Source organism: Physcomitrium patens, chromosome 12, assembly GCF_059467195.1.
Source record: "Physcomitrium patens ecotype Gransden chromosome 12, ASM5946719v1, whole genome shotgun sequence".
Lineage (NCBI taxonomy): Eukaryota > Viridiplantae > Streptophyta > Bryopsida > Funariales > Funariaceae > Physcomitrium > Physcomitrium patens.
The window spans coordinates 14,802,053-14,820,725 of record NC_143421.1 but is presented as its reverse complement, the minus strand read 5'-3'; the positions used below and the strand labels follow the sequence as shown (position 1 = coordinate 14,820,725).

The 18,673-nt window shown below is 33.2% G+C and overlaps 1 protein-coding gene and 1 long non-coding RNA gene across 2 annotated transcripts; one reads left to right on the top strand and one right to left on the bottom strand.

Annotated features, from left to right (window-relative positions):
* Window positions 1-7,778: 7,778 nt before the first annotated feature.
* LOC112289925 (uncharacterized) lies at window positions 7,779-13,464 on the bottom strand. Its single transcript, XM_024535671.3, has 8 exons — window positions 12,438-13,464; window positions 11,546-11,601; window positions 10,813-11,294; window positions 10,049-10,582; window positions 9,399-9,576; window positions 8,903-9,091; window positions 8,257-8,615; window positions 7,779-8,147 (listed from the first exon to the last, which is right to left on the bottom strand). The coding sequence occupies exons 1-8, from the start codon at window positions 12,605-12,607 to the stop codon at window positions 7,995-7,997; spliced, it is 2,121 nt and encodes a 706-aa protein (XP_024391439.1). The 5' UTR covers window positions 12,608-13,464; the 3' UTR covers window positions 7,779-7,994.
* A 125-nt stretch (window positions 13,465-13,589) lies between these two features.
* LOC149988053 (uncharacterized) lies at window positions 13,590-14,358 on the top strand. The gene is made up of 2 exons (XR_016505856.1): window positions 13,590-13,866; window positions 14,034-14,358. It is a non-coding gene; the product is annotated as an uncharacterized LOC149988053 (long non-coding RNA).
* The last annotated feature ends 4,315 nt before the right edge of the window (window positions 14,359-18,673 follow it).

Below are 18,673 nucleotides of genomic sequence, written 5' to 3'. Positions count from 1 at the left end.
ATTTTTGAGAATCTTTGTATTTATTATGTAGTTTAAAAAATTGTAGCAATTGTGATATCTCATTCAAAAAATCACTGAACAATATTTTTTGAATTAAATTTGCCGATCATTGATTTTTTATCTTCAACATTAAGAATACACAAAAATCAAAGACTATGATAGAAGATATAATGCAATCCTTATCAACCATTATTTCTTTTACAATAAAAATTTGCTTATTCTTTATTTTGATTTTGATAGATGTTGTTAATAAAAGCATTAATTTTTTATTCTATATTTATAAGATTCTTAGTTTGCTCTCATATGCATTTATTAATATCATATCCATGTTAATATATAAGATATTCTAACCTATTTTGGCATCCTATTGAATCTAAGACTTTTTTAATTTCAAGGTCTTTATTATTGTCTACTTCTATAAGAAGAAGTAGCATTTTTCTTTTTTTTAATATATTCACTATCTTATATGGTTTAAAAAGAGATATGTGGAATATAAGATGTATTTTTATTGACTTTGATAGGTATAATAAATAAGCAATTGCTTTGATTTATTTACAAATAAGAAAAGGTCCAAGCCTATAATAATCCAACTTGTCATAAGAACAAATAGTCTTGATATTGCAACAAAGTAATTATACTTTGTTACTCACATTAAATTGCAATCATTTTTTGCAATAGGTATTTGCATTGATCTTTTGTTGTTCTTAATTTTCTTTTAAATACAACTTCATTATGCATTTAGCTATGACAAATGATTTATCAAATCTTTTGTCTCAGGATTATGAATTTTTAAAAAGTCAAAAGTATCAAATCATGGATGATAATTATAATTGATAAAGAAAGGTATTTATTGATTAAAAGAATGTATCAAATTATTGTATGTAATTTTACCATTGGCCAAAGAATCGTCCAATCATCTTGTTAATAGTTGATGATATATATCAAATATTGCTTCAAAACTTGATTCACTTATTTTTTTTGTCTATCAGTTTGATGTGAAAAACCAAAGATAGTTTTATATCTACCTTCAATATTTAAAAAAATATTCTTTAAAATCTTGATACAAATTGTATACCTCTATTTGATATAATATCTTTTGGAAATCCATAATAATAATAGATGTTATCAAAGAAAAGCTTAAATATATTTTTTTTAACTAAAATAGATTTTATATATGATATAAAATATGCTATTTTTATGAAATGAACTATAATTACAAATATAGAATCATATAAACTTGAACTTAGAAGATTCATAATAAAATCTATAGAAACAAAAGACCATGGTTGTTTTAGTATAGATAATGGTTAAAGAAGTTTATAAGGTCAATGACAAGGAATTTTTTACCTTGAGCAAACATTACATAGCTGTACAAAGTTTTTTACAGCCTTTTATATTTGTGGCCACCAAAAATCTCTAGATATTAGCTCCAAATTCTTGTTGTATCCAAAATATTTTATTACTAGAAAGTCATGACAAGCTTGAAGAATATATAAATGTGATTCTTGTTTTGAAATATATAAGCAACCTTTGAAATAGAATAAGTTTTTTTTGAACTTGAACTTAAAAATATCATAAGACTTAAAGGAAGTATTCTTAATATCATCAACATGAAGATTAAAGAACATACTTGATTGAATTTGCTTGACAAAGGTTGAATCAATGGTCAATGTTGATTTTATGGCTCAAAGGTGAAATTGATTGAACTTTAAGATGACCATTCTTTATTAATTAATTAATTAATTTTTTTTTAGTATAAAATAAGAACATCTAAAAAATCTTATTATTTTCCAAGTTAATATGTGAACTTGAATTCAAATTTTAATAATGACCTGCTTCAATGAACTTGGCAATAATTCAACATATGTACTAATATGAAGTACTTGAGGTTCTTGTGATTTATATATATGGTGATTGAATTAAAAGTTTTTTTTAGATAGTGATGCCATTCTTGAAAAGAATCCAAAATTACAAGAAATTATTTATGATAGATTTTATAGTTGATTTCCACTATTAAAAATTTTATGAAATGAAAAATTATTAGGTAGAGTTTATTATCTACTTTAATTTGTGACAATACCACACCTAACACAAAGTCTAGTGCATTTTCTTTTATGAAAAATACTTTAGAAAAGTCAATGCAATACTAATTTGATACAAAATAATTTTTTTCTTCAAAGCATCTAAAGATACTTTCACTTCTTTACTCCACTTAATTTATTTTTTAGAAGTTAAATATATAAATAGAACTACAACTTAAATAAAATTCTTGATAAATATTTGGTAATAACTGGCAAAGCCTAAAAAATATTATACATATTTTATTATTTTTTAGAATCTTCTTATATATGATAGTCTAAATCTTCTTTGAATCCATCATAAGGCCTTTGTTGGAAATGATATATCCTAAAAATTCAACTTAAATTGTGTAGAATATACACTTTTCTATCTTTGCATATAATCCTACATCTCTAAGTTTTTATAACACACGAAAAATATGAAATTCATATTCTTTTGTATTCTTAGAATAGATAAGAATATTTATAAAATAATAAACAACAAAACTATCAAGAAATTCATAAAAAATATCATTCATAAGATGTTAAAAAGTGGTTGGTGCATTTGTGAGTCCAAAAGACATGGCATTATATTCAAAGTATCTATACCTAGTTCAAAAAATAATCTTCTATTCATCTCCTTCTTTGATATAGATCAAATTGTATCCTCTTTATAGATCTATTTTTATGTAGATCTTTGCTTGTTTGAATTTGTCAAAAAGTCCTAAAATCAAAAGTAAGAAATACCTATTTTTAATAGTGAACTTGTTAAGTCCTTAATAATCTATGCATATCTCCAAAGATCTAGTTTTTTTCTTCACAAATAAGATAAGAATTCTTATTAGAGATTTTGAATGGTGTATGAAGTTTTTAGGTAAGTTCTTATCAATATATTCCTTTATTGAAAGCAACTCATTTTGCAATAAGCTATAGATTGGTCCAAATGGCAATTGAATTTATTCTTGAAGATTAATTAAAAAATCATAGAATTAATGCTTTAGAAGAATATTTACACTATTTTTTTTAAAAACATCTTAGAAATCTTCATACTAATTAAGAATAATACTTGATATCTTTTCACCATCAAAAATAAGAGTGGTATATATAATAATAAGTAACTTATTTTTTACTGCATGCATAAAATTTTTCATACCTACTAATAAGGTTTGGATATATTAAACTTATGTATTTTTACTTGACTAAATTTTTTTTGGATTAAATCATAAGAAAATTAAAATTATAAGAAATTCAATCTATCTAAGAATTATATTTTTTTAATTACAATAATCTTAAAATAACTAAGTTAAAAGGAGATCTTATCACATTAAATATTACTATGCTTTTATAATCTTTAATTGCTACATCCAAAAGAATAGTCGCATAAATAATATCTCTAAAAGATAATAAACGACCATCTATGACTTCTATATATACGGATTTAATTTTATTGACTATAGGTATTTCTTATTTTTTTGACAAAGCTTTTGTCTATAAAAGAAGATAAAGCTCTTTAATCTAAAAAAATAAAGATTTTGTGATATTTAGTTCCTAAATACATATCTATTATAAAACAAGGTGAAGGATCTAAGAAAAGAATAGGACTTTTACTTGGTGTTGTACATGATTCCAACTGCATGATCACTATTATAGTTGGAGAAATTTGCTTCAATACATTCTCTTGTTTACAATTGTACTCTTCATTTTGTGATTGCATTGCTTCTTTGAATAATGTTAAGTAGTATGCTTAGCTTCTCCACAATATAAGCACAAATCCTCTTCATGATGTCATATTTTTTTTTGCTTAGTAAGAGGTTTAAAACATATCATATCAATTTGCATTAGTTCCAATCTCAATTAATAAATTTTTAAAAACTTAGGAACTACTTGATTTTTAAAAACTTAGGAACTACCATCATTACTTGATTTGTTCTTTTCCATCCAAATCTTTATTCTTGACACCTTTTAAATAGTTGATTGTCACATATAATGGCTAAAAAATAATGGCTTGAAAAATGAATTATTCTAAAGAATTTGCATTTGATATTATAAGTAATAAATCTTTGATTTTTTTTTTTTTTTTTTTTAAATCCATATCAAAATTGATTGATAAATTTTTTTTCAATCTAATCCACTTTGCAAGCAAGGTTTTGGAATTTAACCAAAAGAGAACACTTCCAGCCAAAATTATACATATAAACCCAACTTAAGTAAATCCATCAAGGTATTAGAATGGATGCAATTTTAGACAGAACTTGATTTATTGTAAAAATCCTTGAAATTTTGATCTTATTCCATCAAACTACTTAAGTATACTAATCCTTATTTTTTTGTACTTATAATAGTAATATTTCCTAAATTTAGTTGTGAAGTCAATTTATTTGCTTTAAGTGCATAAATTCTTGGGATAGATTCTGGATTTCTTCTATAGGTGTAGGAATAGTACTTTTATAGTTGTTATTGGTGATGCATGAAATTTCCACCTTGAGAGTGTTAAGAAGTTTGTGAAGATTTGCGACAGTTGCAAATCTATTCTTACTTCTACCAAATATATTATCCATGATTTTTTCTTCTATTTAAAATAACTTAATAAATCCACAAATTAAATTAAAAGAGAGTAATTTGTAACCTTTAATGCCATATAAAAATTTCTACAAAGAAGGATAATCCACTCTCTTGAAGAAAAAAATTAAGATTTAAAAAATAAAAAATATTAATTTAAAGGTAGATAGTTTACAATCTTCAAATATAATAATAAAAATTAGGTAATCCATTTACTTCTAAAATATAAAATATGAAAAATAATTTTTTTATTCTTGTCAAATTATCAAGGACATGGATTAAAAATAATAAGAATCTTAAAAAAATCTTATGTAACTCAAGAAGAATAAATATTTGTCCAAAAAATATTACAATATTGTGATAAGAATGGCTAAGACTAAAGATAAGAAGAATATAGACTCTTGAGACGACTAAGAGCAAGAAAGGCATTGAAAAGAAGAAAGAAGGCTTCATTCTTACCTCCATATATATTATTTAACTAAGAGCTATGTGGTGACATTCTATAGGTCTTCCAATACATGTCTAACTTAAAGATAAGCTTCTTATTTGTGTGCCACTAAGTTAACTTATTCCATAAGCTATTAACATATGTAATTATTGGCTAATTTGATGGCTATGTTTCTAACTAGTCAATCAACTATAAACATGTCTAAAGTCAAATACAGATCTATGAAACTTCCAAAAAGTTTATTTACCTTCTACCTAATACTTTTTATTTATATAAATATCTATATTTGTAACATCTAAATCTAATAAAAGAGATGTTTTTTCATTTTTATCCTAAATAAATATTTATTATTAAATAGTTCAAAAGATCAAAAAAAAAAAAAAAAATACCTTTAATAGATGTTGGACAAGATTCCAATTGTATAATTTATATTATAGAAGAACAAACTTGTTTTTTAATACATTGTCTTCTTTAGCAATTATTCTCTTTGTTTTGTAATTGTGTTGCTTCTTTGGATAATATTGAGTTTTGTGCTTAGATACTCTACAATATAAGCACAATTGTTCTTAACAACATCAAGTCTTTTTTCTTTAGTAAGAAGTTTAAAATATATTATATTATATTATACACGTTTAGACTTTGATAAATAAGTTTTCAAAAAATTATGAATAATTGTCATATCTTGAATTGTTCTTCTCCACTCAAATCTTCATTCTTGACATCTTTCAAAACATCAATTATTGCATGCAATAGCTCAAGCAATAAATTCTTTTAATGAATCTATTTTTAAAATTACTAAAAATAAATCTTTAATATTATTTTATAATCCATATTAAAATTAATTAATAAATTTTTTATTATTCCAATCTATGATACAAATAAGATTTTAGAATTCAGTAGTACATATGGTAGCTAATTATTGTAAAGATAGGAGTTTTATTTTTGTAATTATTTTTTAATTACTTTTTAAAAATATGGCCATTTTTGTATGATAATACGACTATATAGTAAAAAATAAAAACATGGATGTTATTATAGAATAGTCTACTAAAAATTTGTAGTAAAAATATAATGATAAATTATAAAAAGATAGTAAAAATTTTAGTCTTAATATTACCTTTTGTAGAAGGAACTTCTATTTACTTTGTAGAGGCATAAATGAGCCAAAACAAAATAAATAGGATAAAAAATTAAATAGACATGTTAAAGAGAGAATAAAAAATAGGTAAAAAGAAAACTTATCTCAAATTACTAAAATTTGATACTTAGAGAGAACTAATTGTTAACTTGGGTTGAAATCAGGCCCTAAGGCACAAAACTCCTTACCTAAAGCAATTCTAAGATTCTTTTGTAAATTGGAGAGTGGGATTTTAGAGCAAACTTTAGAAGATATTTTTAAAAGTTTGTTTCTTGTCATTTGGATTAATATTGAAATTTTGAGGGATTTTCAAAGTTAATAATGTATTTGGTAGGTGTGGATTTTGAGAAATAAAAACAAGTTCACAAATTTTAGGATTTTGTGAGTTTCGTAGAATGTATAGAAATAAAAATTGGATAGTTTGTTGTTGTGCTTGTTATAAATGTGTGCAAGAAATTTTATATCAATCAAGTGGTTATATTGAAGAATATGAGGGTTTTTATAGGTTATGGTCTCGGATAATTGAGATTTTTGACATGTGTCCAATTTAAAGAATATGTATCTAGTTTGCAAGATAAGTTTCTATATACATGCTACATAGCCAACATATGCAATAAGTAGCCAACTTGTTGGCCAAGTTTTCAGTCTACCAATTACATACAAATATGTATAAAATCAAAACATACATCTATATAACTTCTAAGAAGCTTCTTCATAAGATATTATCAAATTTATCTACTTTTAGTTATTTCTACTTAGCTCTTTTTATTTAGGTAATTATAGGTATCATTTACATCCCTAACAAATAGACTTCCTTGTTGTCTTTTTCTTTTTAGTTGCTATTATTAATGATATACTTCTACTATCCAAATACATTGTGGTTTTTTTTTTTTTTATTTTTATTTTTTATAATCATATATTTATATTTTTAAAGACATATTTTTAAAAGTGTTTGAAACTTTTTTGAATTATCTAAATAAATTATTATTGTTTTACATATTTACTTTTAGAAAAACTTTCATAATTTTTGATATATTAGAAATCTCTATAGAAGTATTACAAGTCCAATGTAAAATATGGATATCTTTTTGTTAAGTACCAAAGGCTAACTTTCAACATTCAATTCAAACTTTTTAAAGCTTGGAACTAATAGAAATATTAGGATTTACCTGATATTGAACACAAAACAATTAGGAATACAAACCAACTCAATGCTCAAGTGCTTATACAAAATTCTTTGCACATTGTATTATTATGAGCCTATACTTCTGCTGGCCATACGGAAAAAGGTGTAGGGACTAAGCGACCATTTAGGATAACATAGGTTCAGCTAGATTGATTGGATAAAATATCAACGTCTTCGGTGTTGATTCATCAAGATCGAGGAATTTGAGGTGGCGGGGTGGATCAACAAACTTGGAGAGTTGTCACTCGAATTCAAATGCTGTGAAATCGGTCAGTTATCAAATCGGTCTTTTGTAAAATTCACAATCCCAGATTCTGCTGAAAATCTCGTTTGAGAATGCTGCACTCTTATTTTGGAATATATATATATATATATATATATATATATAGATTGAGAATAGAAAGTTATTGTTCACATTGAACAAAATAATTACAAGAGATGAGAATTTTGAACAGTAGAGCTCGATTAAGCTGACAAGTATAGTACACACCACTTTTTGAGCTGAAGATTTCTTTGTTGTGCGCCCATCACCATTGGAAAGAAAACTCTGCAAAAAAATGAACAGTGATGCATTGAGAGCACTGGAAGCCGTTGGCATAAACTCGACTACGGAAGAGGACTGCGAAGTGCTGTGGGCTCCAAAACGGACAAAAGGTTGTATGCTGGCGATCCTAAGCTTATTCCTCGAACCACGCCACCATGAGCTATCTGGATTCGATGACACAGCAGCAAAACTGCGTCCCATAGTGCTGTACGCCCCTGTATACAAATTAAAAGGCAAGACCTGTTACGACCAAGGTAATGACTTGACAATGTTTCAATTAAAGTGCAAGACGTTAGAAACAGGAAGCTGTCAATCAAGTCTCACCTGCATAGAAAACTGCAGCTTTTTGTCCCAGTAGAGGGCAAATACTGGAGGGATTTGCTTGCCAACAGCCAAGACACACGCCCCTCCAGGTATTGCTTCCGGAGCATTCGGCAACACCGCAACATGCTTCTCAGAATATCTTTCGTTTCCAGGAAGAGAGTTCAGAAAAAGTGGGTTCGTTCCTGTCTGCATGCTGGAATGGCCATACGGGTCCACGTGTAACATCCACTGTGGATGTTCCAACAAGGCGCAGAAAAGATAGAGAAGAAGATGGGGATCAGAAGGGAGCTCAGCGTTGGGTTTCTTGCTGCCACTGCCCATGAAGTCGTACCTTTTCACACATGAGCCTTCAGAGAGTTCTGCATTTCAAAGGAAAGACCATAGGTATTTAAAAAGACCTTAGAAGAGGTGCTTCAGTCAATGAATAGTAAGTTGAAAGATTCCTCAAGTTTGCATCCAATCTATGATGCAGGAAATACATCCTTACAAACGTATATCCAAACCCAGTTATGTCACATCTGCTTGGAAGACAAAAGATGTATTACATGGTTCTGAAGAACGATTAAAATCTGCTCATAGCACAGCACAGTACCATGGTTTACAGCTCGACTGAATCTTAGAAAGCGATACCCAAGAATGGACTTACCTCTAATTCTTTGAACAATGGCGTTAGGACTCACATTGCTCAAAGGAAGAAGTCCTTTGAACCATTCTCCTTTCATGAGTAAACGAAGGCGCTGATGCTCAGTAACTGCATCCAGACATTCCTGAACCAATGGATTCACGATACGCTCCTTGCCTGAAGATTGAAGACCGAAAAGCCCTGGCTGCGGAGCTGCAAGGTGCAACAAACTCGATATAAAAATCAGCCAGTTGAGAAAGCTGAAGTTCATCAAGTGCTCGTTGAACCATTTCTGGCAAGAAAACAATGTAAGGAAGCTCTATCAAGAGACTATAAACACTATTAAAGAAGGATGAGCAATATCCTTGAATCTTACAATGCCTCAAATAGACATCACAACGATCAACACTAATTTCGAGCATTGACTTCAGAATTATTTTAAAAAAGATGCTATTCCAGAAGATTGACGACCTTCTTTAAGGTGGTTATGACGACAACCTAGATAACTAAGGAAACTCACCAGGAGTGGCTTCACGAGCCTGCAAGAGAGCAGCACGAAGTTGATGCAGCATAGCCTCATCGTCTGTTGCTGCAGAAAGCCACTCAGATGCCACTCCATCACCAGAAGCAGGTCTTAATTTACCACCAACTGGAGAAACAGTCAAAGTTTGGCCTAGCTTTGCTGCTGCTGCCATCACCTGCAATATGATCACGATGAACAAGCTGTGATACAAGAAATGGGCACAAATTGCAAGAGAGTGAGACTGAATGTGGATGCAAATTGACATACCTCACTTGCACAATACTGTTTCTCGGCAAGGCGCTTCTAAATTAATAGCACTGACCTGCCACTTACCTAATGAATTTTTTCAGCGTACAAAATATTATAGACACGGTAGTATAATCAATGCTGAGATGAAGAAAACATCATCAAATTTGATGATGCTTATCGCTTCGCATTTCTATGTGCAAGAAGCCTACATATCAAATAGAAAGTGGTACAAAAGGCAGACCTAAAACCCTGGCTTGCCCAATTCTCTGATTGTTACAACATGAAACACGACATCTTGTTCAGATGTGTACCACAAAGACTCACATGAAGATGGGCCTAGACTCATCATAATCAGAAGAAAAGGAATAAACAGACAGCAACAACGAAGCAGAGCACACCTGTAGATGACTCGAATCGATCTTGTAGACCAGAGGACTCAGCAGAACCTCTGAAAACCACTGGCGCAGTGCATCTCTCCATTGATCAATGCAAGGGAGGACCCCCAAAAGGCTGAGTCTTTCTGTTACCTCCTCTAGAGACATAGGACTGGGCAATTCATTCTCTCCCTTCTCTCCCTTCTTAGGAGGCGTAACTCCTTTCTGAGTGGGGGACATACGCAACGCCCGAACTGGAGTCCCTCGAGGGCTGCTCAAGCAAACAGGTACGTTTACAGGGCTTGGAGTAGTTAAGTTGCTAGCAACTCCACGGATGGTGGGAGGTGGAGTCATGCAGACTTGGTCAGCTAGGGCAGTCATTCCAGCACCTTCTGCCATTTTAGTGTCTGTATCTGATAAGAATTTTTGCAACTTCTCCTCACTTTGGAAGTCATCTTTTAGATTGAAGCTCTTTTGCCGAGACCAAGGAGTTGGACGAAGCTCATGTGGGCTCCCTACTGGATTTGATAGATATGCAGGTTTTGAATATGGTGAACCCTGTGAAACATACTCGAATCAGGACGGGGTAGAAAAACTAGTTTTGGGCAGTAATAATAATTTCAAAATTAATAATCTAAAACTACAATAGGCATTCTCACTCTCTTCAAGTAGTGCGAGAAGATCCTCCTACCAACAACCTAGTCGTACATCCTCGTCATACTTGGTCCAAAACCATGTAAAATACAACACATTTACTTAAAGTGAAAAGGTCTTGAGTAGAGTATTACCTGAGAAAAATAGGAAGGTTTAGGGTTGGTCAGTGCACTAGATGGAGACACAGATGAGACAGGACCAGCCAACAAAGAAAGAAACCCTGCATCAGAAGCTGATGCCCCCTTGTTTCCTTTATTCTGCGTTGGATGTAATGGGACCATCAAAGAACGCGACGGCGAAGCTGAAGGCTGTGATGGTGATGCATTCATCCTGGTTGGTCGCAGCCGCACGTCCCCTATACCCTTCAGTTCATTAGCTAAGTCTACGCCTTTGTCAAGCACGTTACTCTTGCGTCCGAGCCCTGACAAGCCAAGCAAGGCCTGCTGATGCTTTGTAAGAGTCAAATTCGAAGACGCATCCGCTGCATTTTTCACACTGGCAGCTTTCGCCATACTTGCATCAGCTGCAGCTTGAAGAGAAATTGCTTTATGAAGAGCACTCAAGGTTAGGGCAAAGAATATTGTGAGAACTGCTTGTGATGTTCGCACCACAATGACTGCATCCAAAGTAGATATTAGTCAGAAATTTTATAAAAAATGCAAGAGTGTTACTTGAAGGATTACACAATACATATTACATAAAGTTGTGCCCAAAATGCCTTAGTGAGCATGTCCTTGCCTCAAGTTTCCCAACCCACTCTATGTGTTTATGCAAACAATGAGAGAGTGTCTATATTAATCGTTTTCCTAAATTTGAACAAGCCACTAACCAAAGCAACAACCGGAAGTGTGGGGAAAAAATTCTCACTGGAAATCTCTCCGGATACACCAACTGCTGCAAATGCGGCAGTTGCGACCTCACTCCTGCAATGCCAACATGTTCAATCATGAGCCTATTAAGCGAACGCTAGGCAAGTGTCCATGGACCAAACCGTATCAAAAACCCTACTGAGGGTTAAAAAAAACCAGAAGGAAACCCTGTTCATTGCTTTAGAGTAGGATTTAGAGAGGGCACGAAGTATAATGCACGATTTGAAAAGCTCATCTCGATCGACTTCATACAATAAGATTCAACAGTTAAAAATCTTAAAATCACAAGTTCTTAATGAATAACTCTAATCGCTACGTGAGAGTTATTCATTAAGAACGTAGAGAAATGCATCAGCTTCAAATTACAGTAGCACAACTAAATTTACGACAACTTAACAGAGAAGTAATCAGATTAGTGGAAAATCGAGAAAGGTAGAACGGGTAAGGCCGCAATGTTGGTACATTCCCCTGCTTACAAAACTTGACTACAAACCAGAGAGCAGAAATTCGAGAGGAGTGTAACGAAGTCATCCACATGTAACTATCCACTCAATATGCGCTGAAAACTGAAGATGACTGATAAAAGATTAATGCGCACTGTCTAATAACACGAAGCGGTGTTCAGTTGTGATCTCCTCCAGCCAATCTTCGATGAGTTCTTTGACTAAACTAACTTCAATTGGGAGCACTTCTTTTGTCTACAAGCACTGAATACCAGTATAAAGCATAGAGCAGGTGTACTCACCAGTACGTGCTCAGATCCAATCCAGACCCAAAACCATAATCACGTCCTACACACCAGGATTACACACCTGGCATTTGGGTAGCAGGCCCTAAAAACCAACGTCTCTACGAACCTTAATAATCAAAGTATGCTTTCAAGTATGCACCTGGATGTTAGGACCGCAAGAAGCGACGCCGAGAGAACTGACAGCGAGACTATCACGATAATGTCTCGCCGCGACGGCCTCAGGGACATGGCGGACAAGGCAGACGAAATTGCTTCATGCTGGTACACGCCAAATCCTCCTCCTACTTGTCCTTGCCCCAAACTTCCCATTTCGCCACGCTTGAAAAAATTACCACCAACCCAAGATTCTTCTTAAACGACAATCTGCTCGCATGTAACTACACTGTACCTCATTTGCACTCCGATATCCCCCATCATGGACCACAGTCACCGGAGCTGTTACTGTAAACCTACACAAGAATCTCGCCGCCCGCTCAACAGCCGCAGACCGTCACACCGAAACTCGTCAATCCAAAAAGAAATAGATCCTCCGTTCTTTCACACTCATCTGCTGCCAACACCAGGAAATGAACACCACCTCCATTCCCCACACTACCATCCATCACTCTATCAACTCAAAACTCCCACACTCCGGCAGCGGTCGCTTCACAAAACCTCGACATCAAAATGAAAAAGCTCTCACACACTCAAGTAAACATGCTCAACAAATTGTCTACGAAGTGCTCGTGGGATGTGACGCCCCCACAAACCTGAAACCTCTCAAAAATATTCAAACGGCAACTGGAGAGCGGGCTGCACGCACTTCTATGATAGTTAAGGAGCTTCGAGCATTCAAACAGCGGTGGATGAAGGTGATGAAATGTTTTCAATAGATAAAACACAAGTCACATTCATTGCCACTTGTGAAGCCTAACAATGAAACACAGGCTTTACATTTTCTTTTCTTTTTTTCTTGATATGGTCGGGGTATGCCAAATGTATTAGAGTAGGTCACAGGTTTCACAGAAACAGATAGGCGAAATGTTCACGTGTAAGAGCTTGGATGGGAGGTTCGGCGACTAAAGTGGTGGATATAGTGGAGGAGTTTCCAGCGACAAGGATGCGGGCGGATGAGCTCGAAATCAGAATCATCGAGGGAGATACGATCTGATGTAGTTCCGTTTGCCCGCTGCTGCTAGGAAGTCTTTTCTGATAGCATTTGAGCTTCGTTAACTGCACCACGAGGGTGGGTTTGCGCTTTCAGCTGCTAAGGTGCTATTTTCCTTTCCTTGCCAACCCTAAAATGTTACCGCCAGACAGCACCGTGGCGATTGAATTACTTCAAGGATAGTTCATATAGATCCAGTGGCTTCTCGAATGCGTTCTTTTTGCTTTCTCGACATGTTAATGCCTCGACATGTAAGCTACTCGAGGGGTATGCGTGTATGGGTTCCAAGCAGAGTAGAAATAATTCAATGTGGGAGTGGTAATTCGGGTGCTGGTGTCTTTATTTTTGCACAAAACTCAACATCAGGCATCAAACGCGACGCTGAAAGTTCGGGTTTGATGCCAGAGCCACCGTCGCACAGGTCAGTCCCCCATTTGAGATTAGGAATGGCTCTGTAGATGTGGTCATCAGTTTCTTTCTATTTATATATTGTAAATTTCAAAGATTTAGCTTGTGCAGTATACCTTTAATCGGTTTGAACCGGTCGTTGTACTATAGTGGTGGTAAGTATTCCCGCCTGTCACGCAGGTGACCCGGGCTCGGTCCCCAGCAGCGGTTCAAGGGTGATACTTTTCACTGTTTCATCGGTTTTGCTGGCTAGTGTGCATTTGAGTCGGCTGTGCATGGTTTCGTCACCTCTTGATGAAGTCCTGCTGTTGTTGAATGCTCTTGCTTGTTTGCAACAACATCGTGTTGCAAGGCTTCGGGAACCAGCTCTATTTTGAGTTATTGTGTCTTGGAAGAAACATTAGAGAGGTGACAAATACGGTGATTAGTAGAGACCAATGAAAAGTCTTTTCTATATTAACTATTGGGTGTAATTCTTGCTTGTTTTAATCCTTCTTTGATATGATTCATGAATTCTCCTTGTTTCAATTTTGTATATCATTATACTTTTTGTAATGATGCTTTAAATTTTAATTTTTTGAAATTGACAAATTTTGAAAAAAAAAGTATAAAATCTTTTTTTCTTAAGTATTTGTACAAAGTTACTAAGTGGCAGCTCAATCAACAAGTTTTTTGGAGAATTGAGACAATAAGTTTACATAAGCTTAAACCACAAGAATTTTATTATATAAGAGAACCACAATTGTAGGCAATATTTATCATTAAATTATGTTTTGAAAGATATATTTTATGATTTACAAGCCTTTGCTTATTTTTTTGCAAAACCATATTTGTAAAATCATGCATGAAATCATGACTTTTGTAAAAAAATATCAAATTATAATTTTAAAATTTTGTTAATTAAATAAAGAAAAAAAATAATGTAATATTTATTTTGGAGATAAGTGTCAAGGACAAGAACTCGATAAAAAAACAATTCAAATAAGTGAGCCTTCACTCAAAAAAAGGTAACAAAATATAAATAAACAAGTATGTATATTGAAAGAGGAACTAGAATGGTTATTGCTAAAAGACAAGAAAACTAAAGACCCTAGAAACTAGGTTAAAAGCAAAAAAAGAGCTGACGAGAGTGAAGAAGGCTTCATTCTTGTCTCTATATATACTATCTAACTAGGGGCTACGTGGTCACGTTCTATAAGACCTTCAATATGTATTGACTTTGTAGGATACATGCCTTGACTTACAAGACAAGTTATTCTATGTGTGGGCCACATAGTTAGCTTGATCTTCAAGCTAACAACATGTGTGGCACATGGCCAATTTATTGACCTTGTTTCTAATCCAAAAAGTCAATTAAAGACACCTATGAGGTCAAAGCAACGTCAATAAAGCTTCTAAGAAGCTTCCATATTAAATACTATAGAATTAACTTACTTTTACTTATTTTTACTTACCTCTACCTATTTGTATATGTAATAACTAGCTTACATGAGTATGTCCGTGAATTTTACCCCCCCTTCTAGGGATGAGTTTCACGAGGAGCGGTCATCATATGTTGAAGAAATCTATGATGTAACAAATTGTATTTACCACATACTCTGATCTTTGTTCTCTTTGAAAATGATTGATAGGGCCTCTCAACCATCGGTAGTGTCTCATATCAGGGCGAAAAGACCACCCAATTATTTGATCATTGTTGAGGCTTTCATAACTTCCTTCGAATAGAACATTTGGAACACCATTAGGAGTTGTTCCTATCTCTAGCAAAATCACCAAACATCTGGAGTCCCTTCCCAAATCCTGATACCAAACGCGTTGTATCTCGCCATCTATTTGAAGAAGAATATGTCGTTCTTAAAGATCTTCATCTCAATTACGTTGTCTTGAAGGTTGTGACAATCGTAATGTCTCATCAGGCAGGTCAGCAAATGAAGGCTCTTGAGTCGAATCTGCTGGTTGTTGGTTCTCCATCTCTTGAGCATCACAACTACAAAGAAGCTACGAACTAGGATTGAAAGTAAAATGTTATCTTGCATAGATGTTGTTTATTTTATAAAGAAGATTTTCATCTTGATTTTGATGGATGTTGTCGATGAAAAGTCTCCACCGCCTTTGTTGCATTTGCAAGATTCTTTATTGGCTCCCATGTGCGTTCACTAATATCATATCCGTGCCAATGGACAAGATATTCCAATTTATTTTGGCGCCGCCTTGAATCTAAGACTTCTTCTATTTCAAACTCTTTATTATTGTCCACTTCTATAGGAGGAGATGGAGCTTGTCGTCTTCTTGGTATGTCCACTATCTTGTATGGTTCAAGAAGAGACACGTGGAATATTGGATGGATTTTCATTGACTCCGGTAGATGTAAATAATATGCAACTAGATTGATTTGTGTAAAAATAGAAAATGGTCCAAATCTTCGATAGTCCAACTTGTCACAAGGATGAGTGGTCTTGATATTGCGATGAAGTAGCTATACCTTCTCACTCAAGAAGAATGGTGGTTGTTCCTTTCGATAGACATCCGCATTGACCTTTTGTTATTCTTGAGCTTCTTTTAACTGCGCCTTCATCGTTGCATATAGCTCTGACAAATGAATCTTCAAATCTTTTGCAGCAGGATTATCAATGTTTGAAAAGTCAAAAGTATCAAGTCATGGATGATAACCATAATTTTTAAAGAAAGGTATTTTTTTTGTAGAAGAATGTACCATGTTATTATAGGCAAACTCTGCCAATGACAAAAGAGTTGTCTAATCATCTTGTTGGTAGTTAATAATACATCTTAAATATTATTCCAAAAATTGATTAACACACTCCATTCGTCCATCAGTTTGAGAATGGAATGCCAAAGATAGTTTTATATATACTTTTAGAATCTTGAAAAGAGTCCGCCAAAATCTTGATACAAATTAAGTTGCCCTATCTGATATAATATCCTTAGATAATCCATGATAGTGATATATATTCTCAAGAAAGAGCTTAGCTGTTTCTTCACCTGTGATAGATTTTGTACATGGTACAAAATGTGCCATCTTGGTAAAACGATCTACTATCACGAATATAGAGTCATAAGAACTTGAGATTGGAAGATTTGTGATAAAGTCCATAGAAACAGAAGACCATGGTTGTTTTGGAATGGATAATGGTTGAAGAAGTCCAAAAGGTCGATGACGAGGAGTTTTTGATCTTGAACAAACATCACATGATTGTACAAAATCTTTGACTGCCTTCCACATTTGAGGCCACCAAAAATCCTTAGATATCAACTCCAAAATCTTATTGTATCCAAAATATCCTGCTGCTAGGAAGTTGTGACGAGCTTGAAGAATACGTAAACGTGCTTCTCCTTCTGGAACATATAAGCGTCCTTTGAAATAGAATAGGTTGTTCTTGAATTCAAATTTAGAGGGATCATGAGATTTATAAGAATTATTCTTGATATCATGAACAAGAGGATCTGAAGACATACTTAACTAGACTTGCTTAAGAAAAGTTAAATCAACAATCAATGTTGATTTTATTGCTCAAAGTTGAAATTACTCCAGCTTCAAGAAAATCATTCTTTATTGCTCAAAATCTGCATCTTTTTCTTTTGGTGCAAGATAAGAACGTCTAGACAAGGATGTGGACAAACCTTGTTGTTTTCATGGCCGATAAGTGATGATGAATTCGAATCTTAATAAAGACATGCTCCAACAAGCTTAACGATGATTTAATATGTATGTTGACATAAAATACTTGAGGTTCTTGTGATCCATATATACGGTGATCGGATTGGAAGCGCCTTCTAAATAATGATGCCATTCTTGAAAAGAATCCATAATTACAAGAAGTTCTTTGTCATGGATCTCATAATTGATTTCTGCTGCTAAGAATTTTCTTGAATGAAAGGCTATTGGATGAAGTTTATCATCTGCTCCCATTTGTGATAAAATTGCATCTAGAGCAAAGTCTGATGCATCTGTTTCTATAAAGAATGTTTTGAAAAAATCAACATGATACAAGATTGGTGCAGAAACAAATGCTATCTTCAAAGATTCAAAAGCAACTTCCGCTTCTTGATTCCGTTGGAGTTTGTCTTTACAAGTCAAATATGTAAGTAGAGCTACAACTTGAGAGAAGTCTTTGATGAAGATCCGATAGTAGTTGGCAAATCTCAAAAAGTATTGGACATCTCTTATCGTTTTTGGGATCTTCCAATCTATAATAGTTTGAACTTTCTTAGGATCCATCATAAGTCCATCATTTGAAATGATGTAACCTAAGCAATCGACTAGAGTAGTGTAGAATACACACTTTTCTATCTTGGCATAGAGTCTTGTATCTCTTAATTTTTGTAACATATGACGAACATGAAGTTCATATTCTTCTCGATTCTTAGAATAGATCAAGATGTCGTCTAGATAACAGACCACAAAATCGTCCAAAAACTCTCAAAAAATATCATTCATTAGATGTTGAAAAGCTGCTGGTGCATTTGTAAGTCCAAAAGGCATGACGTTGTATTCAAAATGTCCATATCTAGTTCAAAACGCAATCTTCCATTCATCTCTTTTTTTGATGCGTACTAGATTGTATGCTTCCTTGAGATCTATTTTTGTATAGATCTTAGCTTGATTCAGCTGATCAAGAAGTCAAGATATTAAAGGTAGTGGATACTTGTTTTTGATGGTAATCTTATTGAGTCCTTAATAATCAACACACATCCGCAATGATCAATCTTTTTTCTTTACAAATAGAATTGGAGCTCCTACCGGAGATTAAGAATGGCGTATGAAATTCTTGATTAGGTTTTCTTCAATATACTCCTTGAGT

Bases quoted from the DNA above. Each gene is read 5' to 3' on its own strand.
- LOC112289925 (XM_024535671.3), bottom strand. From the start codon at position 12,607: ATGGGAAGTTTGGGGCAAGGACAAGTAGGAGGAGGATTTGGCGTGTAC. The intron at 11,602-12,437 runs GTGCATACTTGA...TTGGCATTGCAG, and splicing joins CTTGCGGTCCTAACATCCAG to GAGTGAGGTCGCAACTGCCG. The intron at 9,577-10,048 runs GTGTGCTCTGCT...ATCATATTGCAG, and splicing joins TCGATTCGAGTCATCTACAG to GTGATGGCAGCAGCAGCAAA.